Raw genomic sequence first — 25432 nt, forward strand, 5'->3', positions numbered from 1 at the left:
CTATTTAAACTGCCGAATTCAGCCTTATATCCCTAATCCCATTTGTTGTTTTAAATGCCAAAAATATGGACACTCCCAACAAGCATGCAGAAGTGATGCCATTTGTCCTATTTGTGGTTCCAAGGAGCTACACAAGCAGACTGGCGCCTCCGTAGCCAGGTGGGAAGGAGCAGCAGTGCGTAGCACACGCTTCTTGATTAGACCCGGGTTCGAGCCCGTCACCACCAAATACAGAGGATGCGGAAAGGTCAGGGAATGACCACCGCATATTCCGGAGCAATATGGCCTTAGTTGCTAATGCTCCTAAAAACGAAATAACAACAAACAAGCAGACTGTTCAGCCTCAAGTCCCATTTGCCCCAACTGAAAAGAAAGTCACCCAGCCTTTTCCAAATCTTGTGAAATGTGGAAAACAGGAAATAAAATCCAAAAATATAAAACAGAGCACAAAATTACATACCCTGTGGCACACAGACAGGTTATGTTGACCATGCCCAATCATTCATATGCATCTCACACTCAAAGCTTTTATTCAACAGCAGCTCAAACAGATGTATCAATACCTCCCAGCACATCTCTAGCTAATTGGGTTAAAAATACATTTTCAAACTTTGGAAAATACACACATCAAACTAAAACCAGTGAATCGACCAACAATCCAATCAGTATCCCAACTAATACTCGGACAGTCCCACATGACAAAGAAAAATTAAAAACTACTAAAGACAACAAGAAACTTGAATCATCCACCAACCAATAGTATGGAAATAGATATACACTCAGATCATGAGGAACCCATACTAGAACTTCACGCAAATGACACTATGGATACCGAACGCCCCACCTTCCCAAAAAAAGACTGAAAAAAAATTCTCCTCAAGCAAAAAACAGTCAGGTGACTCATCCTCAACTAAACCTAAATGAACCACAGCATCTTACAATGGAATTGCAGAGGTTTTTGTTGCAACACTGACTATATTCAATACCTAACTAACCGATATTCTCCAGTTGTCCTTTGTTTACAGGAAACTTACTTAACCTCACAAATTTCTCCTTCAATAAAGAACTATTGCCTTTATCGAAGAAATTGAAATACAGCTAATGCTGCCCATGGTGGTGGTGTAGCAATCCTAGTAAACTTGAAAATCCCAACTAAACATGTCCCACTTCAAACTGAAATAGAATCTGTTGCTGTTCGTATAACTCTCCATAGTGCAATAACACTTGTCTCAATCTACCTACCGCCAAGCCGTATTTACTCTTTAAAAGATCTTGAAGACCTCTTTATACAGATACCTTCACCTCTCTGTATATTAGGGGACTTTAACGGACACCACCCCTTATGGGGCTCTCCAAATTAGATAGACAGGGTAGCCTAATTGAAAGCTTTTTAGAGGCACTAAATCTCACATACTCCATACTGGTGCACCAACACATGTACAGCTCCCAACAGGACATACCTCAGCAATAGATCTCTCAATTTGCTCACCAGTACTGGTCCTGACCATAGAGTGGTATGTAATAAATGATCCCATGGGCAGTGACCACTTCCCAATAGTATGCAACTTTTTGATAGCACAGACTCCTTCAACTCAACCCTGCATAAAAAGGAAATTTGTCTGAGCAGACTGGGCAACATTTCAGTCATCAATCAATCACCCTTGGTGAGAAAAAAATCCGCCTCCAGCATATTGATAATGTGGCAGATTACCTCATATCGCATCTTCTAAATGTGGCTAAAGACACGATACTATCAAATCTGCCGGGCTGAAAGCATTATAATTACTGGTGGAATGAAAAATGCACCAAATCAAAGAGAGCAAAAAATAAAGCCTGGAATTTGTTTCGGCAATGTCTGAGCACAGTCAATCTCATTAATTATAAGAAATTAAGGGCAAAAGCATGCTGCATAAAAAGCAAGCCAAGAAAGAATCCTGGACCCATTTTACATCCAGTTTTCACAGAAACACTGATTCCAAAATAATATGGAAAAAAATTAGACAGCTGTCTGGTAAGTTTCCTACCATACCTTCTCCAATCCTCTCCTGGAATGGGCAAGGTCTATCTAATCCCATAGATATAGCTAATGCTTTGGGCAATACTTTTACAGAAATCTCAGCAACATCAGCCTCATTCCGATGAGTTAAAAACACTAAAGAAAAGCATGCTATTAATTTTCAAACTTCTCCTGTATAACAAAAACCTGCAATATTCTGAACTGTTACATGTCATTAGAACAGCCCGCAGTGGTGCTGCCAGGCCAGATGGGATTTATTATGTCATGCTACAACATCTTGATGACAAAGCTTTGCACCTCTTCCTGGTCTTTTACAATTGTATATTTTTAGAAAATGTTTTTCCAGTTTCTTAACATCACTCTACATTTTGGCATTCCTGAAGCCTGGAAAAGATCCATCCAACCCCTATAGGTATAGACCCATATCTCTCTCAAGCTGCCTCAACAAAATCCTTGAGAAAATTATCCACAGAAGACTCATCTGGATCACTGAGTCGGAACAGCTAATGAGCCATAGTCAATATGGCTTTTGTCAAAATAGGTCATGCTTGGATCTTATGGTGAAGGCTGAATTTGCCATTTGTAATGCTTTTGTCAAACATGAACATCTAGTAGTGGTTTCAATATATATAGAGAAGGCTTTTCACCACCTGGCGGCTTGGTATACTTAGTGATCTTTACTTTCTCGGACTACAAGGCACCCTTCCTATATTTGTTCAGAACTTTCTATATACTAGATCATTTCAAGTTCGGTACCAACATGCCCTTTCCTCAACTTTCATCCAGGAAGAAGGTGTTCCACAGGGATCAGTACTGAGTGCCACTCTTTTTGCTCTTAGAATAGATTCTATCACTAAGCAGCTTCCAAATACAGTTGAACTTACCTTTATGCAGATGACCTTTCATCTCCTGTCATTCTCAAAACATGAGATCTATTGAAACACAGCTTCAGATATCACTTAATAAAATGCAACAATGGGCAAACTTCAACGGCTATCGATTCTCACAGCAGAAAACAGTTGCTATCCATTTTTGTGGACAACGCAAACTTCATCCAGATCCTGAACTTCAAATTTCTAATGTCTCTGTCCGGGTCACCAGTAACATCCGATTTCTAGGATTAACCCTTGACAATAAGTTAAATTTCCTGGATCATATTAAAAATGTACAGACTTCCTGTCTAAAAAAGTGAAACATACTCAGAGCTTTATCTGCCCAAATGTGGGGTGCAGCTCGTACTTCCCTGCTTCGGTTATACAGGGCATTAATCAGATCCTGTCTCGATTATGGTGCTGCCATCTATGATTCTGCCAGAAAGAGTGCATTACGCTGGCTTGATCAACACAGTGCTTTGAGAATTGCAATTGACACATTCAGAACGTTGCCAGCACATAGTCTCTACATTGATGCTCACTAGCCCCCACTAACTTTATACAGGGAAAACACTGTTACTGAAATATTCCAATGGATGGAAATATTCCGAACATGCACTTTTTTGAACTGCCGCAGGTTTGGAATATTTCCATCCATTCCGTACAATAGGTAGCAACTTATCTCAACCACCATAGGCTCCTCCTCCTCTTCCAACCTGTGACACTTACCTCTATCATTAGAGAAAGAATATTTTGCAAGCATCAAATGTCAAACAACTTCATGCATTTCACACTCAAAGATATATTGATTTTTCCCCAATTTATATAGATGGCTCTAAATCTAATTCAAATGTTGGAGCAGCTGCAGTGTTTCCGAATACAATTGTATCAGTATCCCTTCCATCAGAATTTAGTATCTTTTCTGCTGAATTATATGCAATCAAACTAGCTTTAGAAAATCTCTATTCTGATAGTTCCTTAAAATCTATTATTCACACTGATTCTCTCAGCTCAATCATGTCGTTATGTAATTCCTCAGATAAAGTTCACCCTGTTCTAGATGAAATCAGAAGCTTATTACTACAAATTAACTGGTCACTTTTTATTGGATTCCAGCACATTCTGGTATTTTAGGCAATGAACTGGCCGATAAAGCTGCAAAAAAACCCAACTACCTTAGATTTAACCAATATCCCTGTTCCAGCATCAGATTATGCACTAACCATTCATGCCACTTGCCTATCACAATGGACAGCACTCTGGCACTCTCAGACTAATAATAAACTCTCTCAGTTTAAACAAGATCCGAAAATTTGGCGCTCCAGTGTCCATACATCAAGATGAGAAGAAGTAGTCCTTTCAAGGGTAAGAATAGATCATACCCATCTGACCCACTTTCATTTACTCACAGGAGATGATCCACCACAGTGTACACATTGTTTTAACAATTTGACTGTTAAACATATTCTAATTGGCTACCCCTACTATAAACAAGACAGAACTTCATCCTTGATCTCACTGGTTAATCTTCGTAAACCAATAACTCTTGAAAATCTCATTGGTGATAAGGCAAATATTTCTGAATTTTTTGACTTCCTCAGGCAAACTGGGCTTTTTAATAATTTATGATTTCAGAATTTCTTCTGACTTTATGGAAATCTCTCATCTCTTAATATAATAAGTGAATAAGCACATTATAGCCTTAGCAGCTTATGTGTGCCATTAAGCCTCCATAACAACAACCTTCTTGTCACCATCATAGCAACATTTAAGTTCTACAGTGTATGTGTTTTATTATGGACTTTTAGCTTCTGGTTACTAAGACAATATTAAAGATCTAGTGTCCCCTGGAGTGATAAATGTGATGTTAGCATTAATTTATTTTGGGTGAATTGTTTCTTTATATTAACAAATCAGATCAAAAATAACTGATTGATCACTATAGCATTAATCGACTATGATGTGGTTGGATCTGACTAGTTACTTTATCAGTACATTATAAATCAAAAGGGATGAATTGTGACAGGTTGGACACAGAGACATATTGCAATATAAAGGCTACTTGCCTGATCTAAGTGATCAATTGGCAAAGATCTCAAAAAGAAACTGATTTCAAGATGGGTGAGAAAATCTTAAGTATAGTACAGATAGTATATCTATCTTTTGATACATTGGACAGAGGGGAAGAAAAATATGGAGCCAATTCAACAAAGAATTATGCTTCTATTGATCAGGCTGAGGGGCAGTTAATAATGGAGAAAAATTATCGTAATTTACAACAGGTAGCTGAAGATGGGAATTTGGCATTAGGTGAAGATCAAAAGTCAGGGAGTGGTAGCTTATATTCAGTGAGGGATGTTACAGTGGGTGGTGAAGGGGATAGTGCTGAAACTATGTTATACCAGATTGGAGCATTTTGCAAAGGATGAAATCGGGTGTTTATTATTTGTGGAAGAAAGAAGGAAGAGTGAGTGGAGCTGGTTGTTTCAGCACCTTTGGTTATGAATTAGCAGACAGAAGTAAATTGCACTTTATCACTGAATAGGACGTAATGATGTAAATGGCAACTGCCGTTCAGCCAAATACAAAATTCCAGACATTAGGCAGGGTCCCAATCAAGATGTTGAACATACTGCACATGGTATGGACATGTGCCTTCTTTATGCAATGTTCTCCATATTCTTGATAGGGAAACACTGAGATGCATGAATATCCTTTGTGTACTAGCACAAGGTCTGTCCTGTACTGGCTGAACAATATTCTCTTGCAGAGCCTCTTGTCGAACTGCATACTCATATGGTATGTGAATGTTGAGGAGTTTGTTTGTTTGTTTGTTATTTGGTTTTTAGGAGCATTAGCAACTAAGGCCATATTGCTCCGGGAATATGCGGTGGTCATTCTCTGACCTTTTCGCATCCTCCGTATTTGGTGGTGATGGGCTCGAACCCCGGTCTAATCAAGAAGCGTGTGTTACGCACTGCTGCTCCTTCCCACCTGGCTATGGAGATGCCGAATGTTGAGGAGTGAGCCTGTATCTAAAAATATGGAAAACTCAGCTAATAACTTGCCAGCCTGGAACTCTGTGGTTCAAGAAAACATCACTGGCATTCAGCAACAGCATTTTCATTGCAAAATCCACATACATACACCACATGAGAATAATTCAGCACTTATAAGTTTAAAAGGCATCTTGAAGGTAACAATGGAAGACAAAGAACAACACTGTTCTGTGCATGATTCATCAGGCAACATTTGATCAAGGTTGCACGGGCGCAAAAGTTACAAGCATGATTCACAATGGTACTTTAAATAACTCCATAATTAATCAGAATTGGAATGTTCATATGAATTTTTTTACTCAAAATGGCCCAGAAATCCAGCTCCTAAAGTTATACCATGTCTTCATGAATCACTCTGTATTATACTGTCTAGATGGTGCATTCTCATTTTATTCAAATTAGCTTACTGTATCTGTACTTCTAATTTATTGTTAAAATTTTATAACTGCATCTCTTTCCCATTCACTTCAGATCCATTGAGTTGATATTAAGTATGTAGTTTCCCCACTAGTCGTGGGATTCAGAAACAAAATGAAGTACTTCAAAAAACCTTAACATGATGGCAAAATATAATAGTTAAGTGTGCAGTCATTATAGGAACAAAAATGGGAAATTTTAACCTTATTTACAGATAAAGTTAGAGAAAAGTTGGCCACATTTCAATGGAAATGCAGATGTCCAACATGATGGATTTCTGTACGTATATACATTTGCAGGGTTAAAGATCTATGTAATAAATTATTCAAAGGTGATTTTTTAATTAGGAAGCTAAGAGAATTCTGTTTAAAGCTTTTGATTTATTGTTATTAAAGAAAGCATTTTAGACTTACATTAAGAATTTAAAGTTTTCTATGACACAAATATCATTCTTATTAAATTAATCTAGGCTGTAAAATTTTTATGTTAAACAATAAAAAGATTATCTATCTTTTTCTGTTTAATAATTAGCATAATTTCTGACAAAATAAAGAAACCTACCAGACTCACTTTCCCAGTCCTCCCTATTACTTTTTACATAGTCCACTATGCTGTTTGCAATTTTATTCATGCTGGCAATTTGTTTCTGAGGAAAAATTATAAATTACTGTAATGGCAATATCAGTATATAAATAATGATATAGAAATCTGAATAAATTATAGCAGATATCCCATAACAAATAAAAGCTTGTTCATCAACAATTAGATTTGCACAATTCTATCATACTAACGCTCTAGAAATGCATTATGATTCAATTACCCAACAAGCTACCTGTGAATAAAATAATTCACTGATCTTAGGACTGCCTTTTCCAGAAATCAAAAATTTTATTTATTTATTTATTTTTCACCAATTAATAAATATAATTCAGCAATTATAATTTAGAAATTAATAAATATAATTCAGCAACCATCCTTTTTTTGTTCCTTCTGTTACTTATGACCTTCAGACCATAAAAGGCAGGAGAACTGCATGCAACATTTTCCAAGAAAAAAGTACTTCTTATAGTCAGGAAAATATGGTATATTCCAGAGCTTCCCAATCTTTTTCAAATATGGACACTTTCGTATTTGACATAGAAGCCACAGATTGCAAAAAATATTAAACTATACAGGCAAATATATCAATAACTAATAAAATGCAATGCTATGTAGCCATAATTAACATATGTTGTATACATTAGTTTGTTATAAATATACCTGTATTTTCCATCAATATTAAGAGGATTATCACCTACTGCAAAAAGCTGTTTTATTATCAAGCCCAAACACTTTCCTAAGTTACACAGGCCATGTGAGTGGTCCATGAACCACTGTACTGGAGGATTAAAGGTTTGTGATTAAAAAATTAAGTAGCTTAATTTTTTTAATTTTGCTTAACTTCTTTAATACCTTATAAATTTAATTTGTACCTTTTGTAAAGGTAATTCTAGTAAGTTACATTATTTTTGTTACCTTGTAAGTTTAAATTCTTAAGTTCAGTAGCATTAGCATTAGTAGAGGCATATGATGCAAGAAAGCAAGCTTATTCAGCATCAGCCAAAAAAAAAACAAAAAAAAAAAAAAACACACCACTCCCATTTCACCCCTCCGTTCGCTCGAAATACCTGTCCAGTTGAGCCTTAAATTTGTTTAGGCTATCAACTTCAACAACAAGTGATGGAAGTCGGTTCCACCAACCAACCACCCGCTGGCCAAAGGCAAATTTCCGCACATCTATCTGACATCCGTCCTTCCTCAATTTGAATTTATGCCCTCTGAGCTGATTATTCTGAGCAAGATGAAGAATCCCATTGGCATTGAGCATGCTCAAACCATTCAAAGCCTTATACACCTCTATCAGATCACCTCGCCGGTGCCTAGTCTCCAGACTCTGTAATTTGCAAAACTTAAGAGTTTCTTCGTAAGAGCAACCCTTTGTTCCATTCACTAATCTTGCTGCCCTTCTCTGTACCCGTTCCAGCAGCTCTACATCCTTCTTGAAATGAGGCCTCCAGACCTGTATACAGTACTCAAGATGTGGCCTAACCATTGCCTTATACAAGGGAATAATCACCTCCTTATCCCTGCTAGAAAAATTCCTGTATATCATTGACAAGACACCATGAGCTACTCTAGCAGCTCGTCTGCACTGCTCAGAGAACTTCATATCTGCCTGCACAATTACACCCAGGTCCTTTTCATTCTCCACCACTGTCAGTGTAGTACCGCAGAGTTGATACGTTGCTCTGGGGTTACTGTTTCCCATATGTAGTACTTTACATTTGTCAATGTTTCATTTGCTACCTCTCAGCCCATCTGTTCAACCTTTCCAGATCCTGTTGCAGCAGCATAGCATCAGTGGTGTCCTTAACAACCCTGCCAACCTTTGTATCATCTGCAAACTTGGACATTAAACTTGATATCCCATCATCAATATCATTCATAAACACCGAAAACAACAACGGACCCAACACTGAACCCTGAGGAACTCCACTAATAACATTAGTCCACGTTGAGCAGTGTCCATTGATTACCACTCTCTGTCTTCTGCCACTCAACCATCCCCTTATCCATAGCAGCAATTTGCCTCCAATGCCACACTGCTCCAATTTGTGCAGCAGTCTTCCATGTGCAACAGTATCAAAAGCCTTTCTAAGATCCAAATATATAATATCAAAGTTATTCCCTGCATCCAGTTCTTTTGTGACTACATCATAGTATCCAATCAAATTGGTCAGGCAAGACCCGCCCTTAACAAAACCATGCTGCGTCTGAGCTATAACTGAATTCTTGTCTAGATGATCCTGTAGTGCTTCTTTAACCAGTGCCTCCATTAATTTACCTGGAACAGAAGTTAAACTAACAGGTCTATAATTACTTGTGTCAGCCTTTGATCCTCCTTTGTGAATTGGGGTTACATTTGCACATCTCCAGTCTATGGGTACCTTCCCTGAGTCCAAAGAAGCTCTCATAATTATAGCTAGGGGTTTGCTTACTTCCTTTGCTGCCTCCTTTAATATAACTGGATAGATCCCATCCACCCCAGGTGCCTTTTTTATGTTTATCCTCAACAATCTCTCCTCCACTTTCCTCTCAGTTATTACAAAATCATCCAGCTCACTGCCAATGTTTACTTTACCTACATCATTCTCCTTCCTGAATAACTCCTCATGCGTGAATGTAGATGCAAAATACTCGTTTAGATTGTTAGCCACCTGGGCAGGATCCTCAACTGTTGAACCTTCAATATCCAGTGGACAAAGTAGTTGATAAATTGTTGGAATCAGCTTAATTATTGTAATATTTTTTATAAATTTAATTCTTACCTTACTAATGTTTGTTACAAGATCTACTTTGAATACCTCATCCACAGATATGATCAGAAATGACCACAGGCAATCATGTATGATTCATAAATCCATTACTTGCATAGCCCAGCCTGTATTACAAGGTAAATCTAGAAATAATCCTAGCTCAACAGATCCTTCTTTTCTTTGTTCCCAATTTAATCTTAAATTAAACCTTTGTGCATTACCAGATGAAATTCCATTACTAAAGAAACAAATGGATGCCTCAGAGACAAATAAAATTAGGGACTTGTTAGGGACCAAAGTATCCAGTGACCTGCTGGGTGATGATCCCTGATTCGGGCCTAAGAACAGAACAGTAAAATGCATAATGCTCTTGTTCAAGCAGATGTAGTTTTATAGAGATTCCATTGTAGAGGAAATGGGTAACATTTTTTGTAATAAGGACAGGTGGGTTAGAACCAGGTTGTGTTTTCTGGGAGCAACAACTGACGATGTAAACCATAGCTTTTCAGCTTTTGGGGAAAGGATAAAGAGAGCATGATTATTTGTATGGATCTTCAAATAGGCCTCTGGGGTTAGGAATATTCATACTCATATTATGCCGTCATACACCAACCATATTAAAATTGTACTTTTGTACTGTTTAAAATATTGAAATGACTAGATAGAACAAATAAGGTTTAATCGAAAAATACACGATAACTATGTATAAAATAAAATTAAACTGCAGGATACTATTTACAATGAAATACATTTACAATAAAACAATTAAAATACTAGATGATAAAAGCGCTAAAATATAATGTAGCTTTCAAAGGCATCCGCCTCCTTTTTCAACAGTAAGATTTTATCGTACAGCACATCCTTAAATATCAGCAGGCTCATGGCTCTCAGCACGTGGTTCCACAGGAGCACGAGCAGTATTCTACTCGTGTACTGGAACCGGAAATGGCTCGGGAATGTGCCAGGCGGAACCGTTCATCACATCCAAGGATCACCACCTCAAAGAGGGGATGAATACGTATTCCCCCGTCTCTATTAATAGTACTGTTCCCGGAGGAACAGATCCGTAAGCTGTCGAGCCACTTGCGGTCCCAAAATCTATGCGCCCTGTCGACGATAACAGTTCCGTCTGGGGTGCGATGTGCACGCATGGCATTAGAGAGGGATAGTACTTTAAGCAACAGGACCCAGTTAAGTGCAGAAGATATTTGTAATGGGGTGGAGCTATGTCTCGCAAGCACCACCATGGTGTTTCAAAATACTATGTATAAACAGGTTCATAGTGCAGCAATGGGTTCCCCTATTAGTGCTATTATAGCAAATTTAGCTATGGAGGAGCTTGAAGCCAGAATTTTTGATGAATTGGCTCTCTCCATGCGTGCATGGAAAAGACATGTTGACGATACATTCACTATTATTCGGAGGGGAGAGAGAGGATGAGGTACTTAGTTTTCTTAACAGCTTCTCCCCATTTATTCAGTTCACCTCGGAGGTGGAAGTGGAGGGTACCCTCCCTTTCCTTGATGTGTTGGTTCATAGGGAAGGCCCTAGGTTAAAGACCAGTGTATATAGAAAACCCAGGTGCCGGGGTCAATATACGCATTATAATACGGCACAAACCAACCATCACAAAAATAATGTGATTAGGGCATTGTTGGATAGGGCTGGGTCCCACTGCTGCACCCCCGAGGATAGAAATGAAGAAGTTAAACGGGTCACAGCAGATCTTAGGAAATGCGGCTACCCCCAGAGGATCATAAACAAACATATCCGAAGAATGGAACAGGGATGAAGTGAACCATTCACACCAGTTGCCACCACATACATTCCCTGCTATCCGGGCCTAACGGAGTGCATAGCTTACGTATTACGAGAATGTCAGACACACTGTGTGCAACTTCCAGGGCGGAGGTTGCATACAGTTGTGTCACAAGTAAAAGACCCCATATCAAGAGAATTTACAAGTGGGGTTGTCTATGAGATTAAATGCTCGGATTGTGGGGAATGTTATGTTGGTGAAACGAAGCATTGGTTCAAAGATCATCTGGTCCCACTGCTGCACCCCCGAGGATAGAAATGAAGAAGTTAAACGGGTCACAGCAGATCTTAGGAAATGCGGCTACCCCCAGAGGATCATAAACAAACATATCCGAAGAATGGAACAGGGATGAAGTGAACCATTCACACCAGTTGCCACCACATACATTCCCTGCTATCCGGGCCTAACGGAGTGCATAGCTTACGTATTACGAGAATGTCAGACACACTGTGTGCAACTTCCAGGGCGGAGGTTGCATACAGTTGTGTCACAAGTAAAAGACCCCATATCAAGAGAATTTACAAGTGGGGTTGTCTATGAGATTAAATGCTCGGATTGTGGGGAATGTTATGTTGGTGAAACGAAGCATTGGTTCAAAGATCATCTGGGGGAACATATGAATGCAATAAGGACCGCCGATTGTGGAAAGTCTGCTGTGGCAGAACATTTCTGGGAGGAGCACCATCAAATCTCCCCAGACGGAGCTGTTATCGTCGACAGGGCTAGACTGGGACTAAATTACGTATATTTACGTATAAAATTAAAATTTACGTATATACTAACAAGAGAACCTTTAGAGGTGAGGTAAGGTAGGATTATCGAATTCCTCTGATCAACCAATCAGGTCAATTGCTCTCTTACAACGTCACCTCTCTTCCCTATGGTCACGTGGCGCTTTTTATATACAGGGTGATTCACTACCAGTGCGACAAACTTGCAGGAGGTGTAGGGGGCACAAAGACGAATCGGAATCACATAGCATTGCAGGGTCCGAAATGCCTTCGTCATGCAGTAGAGGACGTTGAACGGGAGGTTGCGTGAACAGCGATCCCGCTGGAAGTCAGCATTTGCGAACCGGTTCCCGAGGCAGTAGGATGGACGAGTGTTCAAACGTTGAACTGGCTGACATGCACCTCGCGTATGGAGCTGCGGACTGTAACAGGCACGCCGTTCCGCCCTTGTACCAGGAACATTTCCCGCACAGGCGTGCTCCTCATCATACGATTTTCGCACGTGTGCACAGAATATTACGTGAGACTGGTTGTTTCACGAGAGGTACCATGAATCGAGAGCAAACGACGAGGACGCCAGACAATGAGGAGAATGTCCTGCGTCTTGTAGAAGGCAATCCGAGTACGAGTACTCGAGCGATAGGCCAACGATTGAGTATTTCCCAATCCACTGCATGGAGGATACTGTCAACAAACCAAATGAGTTCATACCATCTGCAACGCGTCCAATCATTGGAGCCTGCAGATTATCCACTCCGGAGGACTTTTGCTACTTGGTTTCTTCAACAGAAAGGGTTCGCAAATGCCAACTTCCAGCGGGATCGCTGTTCACGCGACCTCCCGTTCAACGCCCTCTACCGCATGATGAAGGCATTTCGGACCCAGCAATGCTATGTGATTCCGATTCGTCTTTGTGCCCCTACACCTCCTGCAAGTTTGTCGCACTGGCAGTGAATCACCCTGTATATCTGATGGTTGGTTGTTTTGTTGTTTATTGGCGCATTGACAACGGAGATCATAGTGCGCCAATTTATCTGATTGAAAACAAGTTGCCCATTATATAGATCTATAGCTGCAACTGTTTGTCACTGAGGGGAAGGAAGTCAAGTTGCTCCAGTTGGAAGATGCCTTAGTTGCGAAAATAAATTTTTTAAAACTAATAAAGGTGTTACTTTAACATTAGAGCCAGTAAAGTACAGTTTTCTTGCATAACAAAAAAAAAAAAAAAAGTTCAAAAATGAACTATGACACTATCCACCACAGCTATGCACTGAACATTTGGATGCTGCATATCTATATAGATTAATAAAAGAGATATGGAGGAATTTCTCTGCCTTCAAGACCTTTTAAGGATTGAAACAAAATCTTCAAGATATAAACCACATGAAAAAATTACTTTGTTACTTGAATTAATAGAAAAATCATGGATAACTTTCTTGAAGATATTGTGCAGTACAGCTGAGAGAACAGTGGTTTCAGAACACAAAAAGATCAAATTGAACCTTCCCCCCCCCCCACCACCACCACAAATATACAAATGCCAATGGATTAATAAGTGTAAGAAATTTTATTTAGGAAAGTTGGTATATTTATCTAGGAAAAAAACTTTTTTTTTTTTCACCTGTGCAGCATCTGCAGACATTTGATTAGCTTTTGCTAATAGCTGTTGTTCCTTACTCTCAAACTCGGGGTCTGGTTTGGTTCGAAGATGATCAGGAACAATTTCATGATTAAAGGCTTGTACTCGGTTTTCTGTTAGTCTCTGAAAAAGATATACAGAATGAGTTTAGAAAAAGGTAAAAAATTCCATTAATTCTATTATTCTTTATCCTATTAATTCTATTACAATTAATTTTTATTTCTGTTAGAAAATTAATACAGTAGAATCTTGTTAATACAAACTCAATTTTTACAAAATTCCTTTTTTTTTTTATGAGGTACATATTGTTCCCATGCAAAAGGATAGGTTTCTCTATACAAACGTATTCAATTAATATGTATTATTTATTCTTAACTGTATCTACAGTAATGTCAGGAGTGTTGTCAATAAAATGGCTGAATTTAAACTCCTTGTTAGGACTATGTGGTATCTACACTGCTTGACAACTAATGCTGACATAATCGCAGCATTAGTTGTCCTAACATAGGACTGACATAGGACTAACAGAAACGTGATGCCACCCATAAATTGGGTATGAAGAGTTCCACTAAGGTATATATAATATATTTAGGGAAGATATAAGGGGTAGTGTCGTACTTCTTATCAAATGCAGCCTGAGTGCAAAAAGAACTTTTGCTGAGTCTCAAGTTACGTCTGCCAGCATAGAATCTGTAATGGTGTGAGTTAGTTGGAAGCAAAGGTATAATGAGACTGCAAGTAAGCTACAGACCAATTTACATGCAGATGGAATTGGCAAGCAAGCACGAATGCCTTATCATAGGTGACTTCAATCTGCTCCAGACCAACTGCAATAAGTGGGAGGGAAACTCACCCAGAGGAAAATTTTTTAAACTAAACTAGATAATTATTATTTGTACCAGCATATTAGAAAAAATACTAGGGATGAGAATATTCTTGACCTCATCATTACTCACAAATTAGATGACATCACAGAGCTTAAAATACAGAAACCATTGACAGGTAGTGATCATACAGTTGTCAGTTGAAAGATGAAGAAAGACGTTGCAGCAGTTAAAGGCAAAGGCACGAGTTTTAATTTTAGAAGAGGGGACTTTGACAGTTTAACGCACTATGTGGTATCTACACTGCTTGACAAAATTAACAACAAAATGTTTTTCATAAATATTTTATTGTGAACATTGTCACTGAAGGAGAATATTTGTTATAATAGGCATCCTGGCATGAAAATTCCAAGTATCTAATATCCAATCGATCTACAACCTTACAGAGCCACACATTATGCAAATTATTCATACCTGTAAAAACATGGGTTGCAATGACATCACTTCATTCCCGTTTTTTGGCTTGCTCAGTGAGACAGCCACATCTCCAGTACTCAGGATGGCATTCTGTGAGATGGCAGGCCACTGGATGACTTGAAGCCAGGCATTCGCAGGCAGAGGTGACACACTGGCTTAATGTGTCATGCAGTGTCATCTCAGCACTATGGAAGCAGTTTCAGGAGACAGAAAATATTACAAGAGCTGACTAAGGTTACTCAAGGGCTATGTCAACCAGAACAGACAGCTATATGACTCTAACAACAAGGCAGAACCCTATAATGTCCTCTCATCAAATGTCTCTTGTTGTTGCTGGAGCACAGGTGAAAACATCTCCAACCAGACTGTGTTAAGAAGGCTCAATTCAAGTGGACTCTATGCAAGGAAGCCAGTGGTTTGTATCCCATTAACCCCAATCCACTGCAGAGCCCATCGAAACTAGTCCCATGTTCATGAATGTTCTACTTTTCAATACGAGAACTGTAGATTTCAGTTTATATGACAATGCCTGTCTCGTAACCAATGACATGCTAGTTTTTTGGAAGAAAGTCCAGATCCCAACTCAAAACCGTTCAAATTGTATTACGAAACTAAAAAATGGAGATCTACGGAACTTGGAAAAGTCGAAAGGCAGAAGCAGTTCATTCCATCAGCAAAAAGAAAACGAGTTCAAGGAAGGTTTAAACGATCTATTTGATATCGCGACCTCAGATGCGTTAAGCATAATTAAAGTTGCTGAGGACAGAGAATTTTTACTTTTGCAAAGGAAGAAGGGTCAGCCTGGCTGTATGCTAGGAGTGGATTTAAAATTACTGAAAATTGCGAAGCATAGAGAAGAACAGCTAGCTGCAGAAGCAAGGAAGAAGGAGAAACATTCTATCTGGAATGTCAATTGTGCTGAACAAAAATTATCCATCTACTGTGAGATGGACAGCTCGGAAGAAATGACATTATCAAGGGAATAACACCATTTCCAATAGCTGGCCCATCGAATATTAAAAAAAACAAGAAAATATATTATGACTCCACACCTTGCAGCAGCACTGGACAAAAATTAGTGACAGAAATGCTGTTCATATTTTAATAGCTTGCATGGATGTTGTCTTGCTGAATCCCAATGAATATTATTATTATTATCTGTTTATTTCAACAAAAGGAAACCACCTCGGGACGGCAAAGTGCCAGGATTGATTAATATGTTATTAATCAATCATCTATTAAAATAAGCAGAGAAATATTACAATCAGAATGGTATTTATCAATAAAACAGGTGGAAACGAACTCCAATTTTATAGTTTGTCATTAGGATTCAAAAATATTACCAGAAATTTTGGGAAAACAATATCAATCAGTTACCTGTGTAACTGATTGATATTGTTACTTGGAAGTGGTTTAGATTTGGAACAATTATTAGGAGTACCTGCTATAGCAACATCTCAAGGAATAGAAGTATGTGCTACTGTATTTACTACTTTAGAAGAATGAGGTTTGACTGATAAAGTTACTTTGACTGATACAAGCTTTTGTTTTGATACCACAGCATCAAATACTGAATATGTCAACAGACTGGTGGTTTTTCTGCAACAAAAGTTGGAACGAGATATCTTGTGGCTACCATTTCATCACCACATGTTTGAGATAGTGCTAGCTGGGGTTTTTTCATTGACAAAGGTGACTATAGCATCTGGTCTGGACATCCTTTGATTCAAAAGGTTCAAAAATAAATGGGAAACTATAGACAAGACAAAATATTCAGATTTCAAGACAGATGCTTCCATTTACAAAGCTTTAAAAAATGTCACTGCAGAGGTCAAATCATTCTAAGAAGAAGCTAGAAGAACAGCCATGCAATGATTACAGAGAGTTTCTCCAGTTGACTCTAGTTTTTTTAAAGAGAAAAAGCAAATATAAAATTTCGATCATTGGGACCATCATTTGAGAATGTGAATAGTGAAGTGAATCTACTGCTTGAAAATTTTTTTATTCTGTGATCAATTTGAACTAAAGAAAAATGAAATTAAAGCAATCACAGAGAAGTATGTATTTTTAATACAATGCTATATAAAAAAGTTTGGTTTTCTGTACCTAATGTCCATTGAATGATATAGATTTTTTGAAAAATTTTCCAAGAGTTTAAAAAAAATGTGAACAAAGAAGTTGGCAAAAATGCAATGAAAAGGTTTTTGAACCACTTGTGGTATCTGAATCAATAATGTGCTGCGTTTTCATTATTTGACAACAGAATCGGAACGAATGAAAAACCACGAATGGCCAGCAAAATAGTAAAAGAAAATCTGGATGATGAAGAACAAGAAATTGAGAAGGAAATGATTTTAAACAGAAGATGTAAGTAACAAAGTTCATTTTTAGGGATGTACCCAAAGATTTATTAAATTTGCTTAATTTATTTAAGAGGTTTAGAATGTCCACTGAATTTTTACTATGGATCCATATCCATGGGAACTTTGAGAAGACTATCAAAGAGGCAAGGAAATCATTTCTTTTATGAAGAGTATGAATGACACTGCTGAAAGAGGTGCCAAATTGATGGAGGAATACAATAACAAATTAATATCAAAAACAAGCTTTTTTTTACAGGTAAGTTTGATTATTAAATTGATTACTACTTATTTTTTGATAAGGATGCATTTTGCAAAAAAAAAAAATTGCATTACTGGTTTTTTTTTTAAATCTTTACTAATGTCTTTCAGAATTATTGCAGAAAATATCCAACAGTAGAGTATGATGCAACAAATAAAAAGTACTAATGAAAAAAAAAAATTGTTATATTGTGAAAGTGGATTGTCTTATTTTAATAAACACTATAAAAAAGTTCTTAATGTCTGCACACTTTTTTGATTAAATATATGAATATAATTCATATATTTAATCAAAAAATACTTAGAATATAATTATTCTAAGTATTTTTATAGAATATAATTATAAGACTTAGAATATAATTATACCATTAGTCACTGAAATTCAATTTAGTTGCAGCACATGTTAATATTATCCTTTTGACTTGCAATTTTGCATGTTACTATTTTATATATGAAATAACAAGGCTAAAAAAAAATTATTCTAAAATAACGATTTCTAAAAATAAGGACAACTCTAATTATACATGATATGCGTAATACTTCTTTTGTGACTGACAGGCATGTTTAGAAAGATTGAGACCTGCAAGTCAAGTAGCTATATAACCCTGCAAATTATTTTCTCCACATTCAGTTGTTTTCCGGTTCATTTGTGTTTACTAGTATCTACCTTTAATATGATTGTAATATTTTGTCTTTGACAATGGCAATTTGTGGTTACATAAACAATTGAAATATATTTTATGTTGTGACAAAACAAAGGCAGGATATATAACATCAGTTGTGAAAAATGTACATGCTGCATATTTTAGAATTAAAGTAGGTGACGAAGGTAAAAGTTGGGTCCCCCATAAAGTATTTGCCATACATGTACGGAGAACTTGCGATTGTGACAATGTGGTAAAAAAAAAAGCCATACCATTTGTCATTCTCATAGTATGGAGGGAATCTTGGGATCGTATTAGTGTTTGCCACTTGTGCCTCCATAAATGTAGCAGGTTATAGCATGAAAAATAAGCAGAATATTGTTTCAGCTGTAAAGTCCAGTAGCTCATGGACCTGAACTACAGGTACCACCAGTGGCGGATTTAGCACCTGAGAAGCCCCAGGCGCAATTCAATTTGAGGCCCCTCTCTAAATATTTTCGGTACCACTACAGTGTGCATTCTACGCGCATGTTTTTACTATAGCACGCGCTCTAGATTTGGTGTTGTGGTTTTAATCATTTTGGTTGCACAATTCTTTCATACATATTTTATTAATTGGGAATTAAAAAATTAATTCCCAATTATCACTTGCTATAAATGTCACATAAGATATTACAGATACTTACTTGATAACAAAACAAAAATACTCCTACACTAAAACATCAACCACACCAAACTCTAGTAATTTGTAACAGATTCATGAGTGATATGTTAGTTCCGAAAGCTATTAAAAAAGACGATGCTCCGTTACATGTGAGCCAGCGCAGTAGTGATTTCAGAGGCTTTAAAAGACTACTGTGCTTGCTTATTGGTTCCCAATTAGTTGCGAATAGTTTTGAACTGCCTCCGCAAACAAATCTAATATCGTTTCTTGAGCAATATTGTCACAGGGTTCTTCACTCGTGGAATTACATCCACTAGGAAAAAACTGAAAGTGTTTAATTTAAGCATTAATGATAATATGTATTCTACTTCAGATTCACTTAGTTCGCATAGATATTTCATATAATATGTAGGGATATTCGCATAAGAGTTTACTAACTTCTCATCTTAAATTATAGTTTTATTCAGTAACGGTAATAAAGATGAGTGTAAAAATTTAAAATGAAACAATTTTTTTTTTTTTTGAGAACTGAAATTTGAGGCCCCCTCGATTTAAGAGGCCACAGGCACACGCACCTCGTGCGCCTGTGCAGAAATCCGCCACTGGGTACCACTAGTTCAGGTACCAAATGTCAGATTCTGAATCTGACATTTGTGAACTAGAGCAGTGATCTCCAAAGTTGGGTGTGCGCACCCCTAGGGGTGCGCGAGATAATCCGCAATAAATTAATATTGATTAATTACGAAAACTTTAGTTTTTCGAAATGTAATTGAAAATAAAAATTATAAATAAATGTTTTTTTAATACTTCAATGTGTGGCTTTGTTTGATCGTGCCGTCAGTTTCACCCATGTCCGAAACGAAGCAGCCATGTGCTTGCTTTGGGCTCAGAGTATATCTTCCATCCTTGTTTAACTTAATGAACAAATGTAGATCAAGCAATCAATCAAACAAATGATTTTAGATAAAATGCCTTCCATGTAAATTATTTATAAATAAAAAATATATATTTAATTTTTTATTCCGGGATGCGTGCTAATCCTTTTAAGTAAAATAAGGGTGCACAACCAAAAAAGTTTGGAGACCACTGATCTAGAGGATGTTACAAACTATTGTGATGATGGAATTTACAAATATGGACCACGGGATACCACATCATACCCACTGCATATCAAGTTGGAGTGTTCCAAAACACTGTTGATTCAGATGGGGGTGTGCAATTGAACAATACATGCTTTACAATAATGTTAGAATAAGTGTAATCAAAAAGTGTCAGCATTACAGCATAATATTTAATCTGAATCATTATGTTATTGTAAAAGTTAACAAAAGAAATCATTTTTATATTGTTACCAGGTATCATTACATTACAATTTCCATCCCTGCTTTCATGCCAGAATCTCCAAGCTACATGTAGTGGCTCAGAGTGAAATCCTAAGAAATACACATGCTGAAGATTACTACCCAAGGATACTCTTAAATCCAGATCAAACTGCAAGAAGTCTGTGGTACTACACTGGCTTAACAGAAACCCACATATTGAAATATGGTTTTTTAGAAATAATTAAATGAACAAAGAGCAATATATGTCAAAAATGTTGAAATACCAGTTGTCTAGCTAATACTAAATGAGATGAATGGTTTTATGATAGCTGAGAAGAGACTAGTAGCAAGTTATTACAACTAAAAGAAGGTGCCTCCGTAGCCAGGTGGGAAGGAGCAACAGTGTGTAGCACACGCATCTTGATTAGACCGGGGTTCGATCCCATCACCACCAAATACGGAGGATGCAGAAAGGTCAGGGAATGACCAACGCATATCCCGGAGCAATATGGCCTTAGTTACTAATGCTCCTAAAAACCAAATAACAAACAAACAACTAAAAGTAAACAAGTCACCAGGAACAGAAAGAATTTTACTGGAGGAGGCACAAAATGATATAAACACAAACTTTGAGCAGTTATAATGAAAGCATCCTTTAATTCAGAATGTTCCCATAGACTGGAGATGGGCCAATTCATCTCCATCACCCTCTCTTATTCACAAAGGTGGCTTAAAGGTTAAATAAAAATAAATTTTCTATTTATACTCTGGGATGACCACACTTTCAGAGGAGTTCACAAGATAGAGAGAATACAAGAAACAGCACTTTATTTAGCAGGTCACAGGCTTGAAAACCCGTCACTCAAAGTATGTGTACTTATTCATGGCTGACCACTTGGCTACAGCAGCTTGAACTGTTGAAATGAACTACTGCAGACCTATAAGTTTGACTTCTGTTCCAAGAAGATTATGAAGTCTTTAGTTAAGGAAGTAGTAGTAGTAGTAGTAGTAGTGGTGGTGGCATGTGATGCAAGAAAGCAAATGTATGAGCTTATTCAGCATCAGCCAAAAAAAAAAAAAAATCACACCATTCCTTCCAAATGCCTGTCCAGTTCCTCCTTAAATTTATTCAACCTATCAACTTCCACAACGACAGATGGAAGTTCGTTCCAGCAATTAACCACCCGCTGGCTAAAGGCAAATTTCCGCACATCTAATCTACATCTGTCTTTTCTTAATTTGAATTTATGTCCCCTTAGGTTCGTAATCTGAACAAGTGGAAGGATCCCATCAGAATTCAGTGTGCTGAACCCATTCAAGGCCTTATACACCTCAATCAGATCACCGCGCAGGTGCCTAGTCTCCAGCCACTGCAATTTGCAGAACTTAAGCCTCTCTTGATAAGAGGATCCCTTCATTCCTCTCACCAATCTTGTTGCCCTTCTCTGTACACGCTCAAGTAAATCTACATCCTTCCCAAAATGAGGCCTCCAGACCTGTACGCAGTACTCAAGGCGTGGCCTGACCATTGCCTTATACAGAGGGATAATCACCTCCTTTTCCCTGGTAGCAAAATTCTTATATATCATTGACAAAACCCCATGACCTGCCCTGGCAGCCTGTCTGCACTGCTCAGAAAACTTCATATCTGCCTGCACAATTACTCCCAGGTCTTTTTCATTTTCTACCACCTTAAGTGTAGTACCACACAGTTGGTACGTTTCTCTGGGGTTACTTCTACCCATATGCAGTACTTTGCATTTGTCAAGGTTAAACTTCAGTTGCCACTTCTTAGCCCATCTGCCCAAATTATCTAGATCCTGTTGCAGTAGCACACTGTCATTAACAACCCTGCCAACCTTTGTATCATCTGCAAACTTCGACACTAAGCCTGATATACCTTCATCAATATCATTGATAAATATACAAAACAACAGTGGACCCAACACCGAACCCTGTGGTACTCCACTAATAACATTAGTCCAAGAAGAGCAGCACCCATTGATTACCACCCTCTGTCTTCTCCCACTTAACCATCCTTTTATCCATTGTAGCAACTTACCCTTAATACCATTCTGCTCCAATTTGTACAATAGTCTTCCATGCACAACAGTGTCAAAAGCTTTCCTGAAATCCAAATATATGATATCAAAATTATTTTTTGCATCCAGTTCCTTTGTAACCACATCATAATATCCTATCAAATTTGTCAGACAAGACTTTCCCTTAACAAACCCATGCTGTGTCTGAATTATTGCTGCAGTCTTGTCTAGATGATCCTGCAATGCATCTTTAACCAGCGACTCCATTATTTTACCCGGAACAGAAGTTAAACTAACTGGTCTGTAATTACCCGTGTCACCCTTCGATCCCCCTTTGTGAATTGGGGATACATTTGCACATCTCCAGTCCGTGGGAACCTCACCTGAGTCCAAGGATGCTCTCATAATTATGGCTAAGGGTTTGCTTAGTTGCTTTGCCGCCTCCTTTAATATAACTGGATAGAGCCCATCCACCCCAGGTGCTTTTCTTACGTTTAACTTCAACAGTTTCTCTTCCACTTTGCTCTCAGTTATTACAAAATCATTAAGTATCCTGCTACAATTTGATAACCTTCTGCCATTTTCAAACCTTAATAATTCCTCACGTGTGAATGTAGATGCAAAATACTCATTCAGTTTGTTTGCTATCTGAGCAGGATCATCAACAGTCGAACCATCGATGTCAAGTGGACCAATCAGATTCATCCCCTTCCTTTTAGAGTTTATATAAGTAAAGAAATCTTTGCTGTTTTTCTTAGCATCTTTTGCCAAGGATTTCTCGTAATCTGCCTTCGCCTGCCTAACCTCCTTTGTAACTTGGTTACAGATCAACTTGTAGCTATCATAGGCTTCAGTGTCACGTGTTAATTTGTATGCATCCCATGCATTTTTCTTCTCTGTTACGAGTCTCATTAGTTCATTTGACAACCATTTAGGCCTAAACCTTGAACAATATTTCTTAATAGGTATGAAACTTTTAGTAGCATCCACGATTAATTCCTTGAATGCTTCCCACTTAGAATTTACTGTTGGTAACATCATCAGTTGATTCCACTGTACAGAATTTAAAAACTGTCGGAGACCACTGTACTCGCCTTTACGGAAGCAAAAACCCTTTCCTTTACCCCTGATGGTAATTAAATCTTTAAGTAAATCCCACGTCAGTACACTGTGATCACTGCGACCTAGTGGTTCCTTTATCTTGTATGTAATACAAGATTGTCTGGACAATTATTAATTTATAAGGGAATCACAGTTTGGCTGTATTTCCCTTATAAATTCATAAATTTGTTAAGGGTAAATCATGTCTGACTCTAATCAACTACTTTGGGGTTGTCAGTGAAGAACTGGATAGATGTAATAACTTTGACATAATTTATTTAGATTTACTGAATTCTAAGTAAATGATGTCAAACAATCCTACATGAATGATTGTTATATGAGGTATGGCTATCAGATAACAAGACTATTACAATAAAATAAATATAATGAAATATTTCATACCTTACAAATTATCCCCTTAAAAATAATTGCTTTGGACTTGCACACACTGTTCCATATATTTCTTCCAAGCACAGAAACATTTATGGAAGTCATTTTCTGTAAACCCTTTTAACACTTCAGTCATTTTTTTTCTGAATGTTTTTTCATTTTTTTTTTAATGGACTGAAAATGGGTTCCCTTAAATAAACTTTTCTGTTTAGGGAAAAGAAAAAAATCACAAGAGTCTAGGTCTGGCAAGCAGAGTGCATGTTCACACACAGAGATTTGTTTTCTGGCCAGACTCTCACAAACAGAGAGCACATTGTGTGCTGGAGTATTCCACTATTCAGGTCTCTTCCTTTCATTTTTTTCATGCAGCCTTCAGTGTGATTCACAGTCTGTATCAGAGGTATGTATTCAGCCATAATATGTAATTCCTTTAATATCGAAGAAAACAAGAAGCATGGTTCTCATTTTTGATTTTGACATTCTTTTTGGTCTGGGGAAGTGTTTTGTCCTCAATTGCATTGACTGTCTTTTAGTTTCTGGTTGTACTGGAATGGCCAACTTTCATTACAGGTAATTACAGTACTCAAGAAAGTCTGGATCTTCTTCAATTTTTTTCAAAATATCTTCACAAACTTGGAGTCTTCTCATTCTTTGATCTTCATTCAAAATTTATGGTGCTATCTTGGCAAACACTTTTCTCATGCCTAAATTTTCAGTTAAAATTTGTCTAACTGTTTCTTTGTCCCCATACTAATGCTTAAACGACAATCACTTTTAGTGAATGTCCTTACTTGGTCTGCATTTTCACCAGTTTTCATGGATGCCAGATGGCCTGGTTGTTGATCGTTGTTCATTAAACCCAAAGCACATTCCAACATGCCCATTCACTACAAGGCAAATGAGTGTGTTGGAATGTGGCTTGGCAGACAACTAGGGAAAGGTTCAAGGTCAAGTGATGTGCCTTTGTTCAAAGGCACAGCAGTTGACCTTAATTGTCTTAGTTCAGGCACACCTGAACTAAGACAATTAAGAATTAAAGCCAATACCATTTTTCAGCAAGATAGAGAACCTTGCCACTTCACTCAAAATGTTCAACAACTTTTAAATAAAGGCTTCCCCAATGGATGGATCAGCAGAAGTGGGCCAACTGCATGCAGCCACTACACTTGGTGTGTAGTGGCTGCATGCACAGTCTTGTTATTTAATAGTCACACCTTGTATAAATTGGAGCAATGTGGCATTAAGGGCAAGTTAGTACTATGGATACAGGAATGATTAAGTTGTAGGGGTTAGTGAGTACCGTATTTTCCAGCTTATAAGACGCACGGGCATACAAGACGCACCCTAGTTTTGGCCACATATTTTGGAAAAAATAATAACCCTTCTATTATCCTTCGATACTGTTTACAGTGAAACTAAGAAGCAATCTTTTACCGA

The 25432-nt window shown here is 37.6% G+C and overlaps 1 protein-coding gene across 1 annotated transcript in view; it reads right to left on the minus strand.

Annotated features, from left to right (window-relative positions):
• The window catches only part of MED8 (mediator complex subunit 8), a 73571-nt gene that overhangs the window by 24925 nt on the left and 23214 nt on the right, over nt 1-25432 (minus strand). The window contains exons 4-5 of the mRNA XM_090386967.1: nt 13893-14033; nt 6927-7011 (exon numbers count right to left, since the gene is read on the minus strand). Coding sequence (XP_090243093.1) covers nt 6927-7011; nt 13893-14033 — 226 coding nt within the window. The remainder of the gene's footprint in view (nt 1-6926; nt 7012-13892; nt 14034-25432) is intronic.

The sequence above is a fragment of the Mastigoproctus giganteus genome, chromosome 12, assembly GCF_048544385.1.
Source record: "Mastigoproctus giganteus isolate SK-2022 chromosome 12, ASM4854438v1, whole genome shotgun sequence".
In the NCBI taxonomy this organism is placed as follows: Eukaryota; Metazoa; Arthropoda; class Arachnida; order Uropygi; family Thelyphonidae; genus Mastigoproctus; species Mastigoproctus giganteus.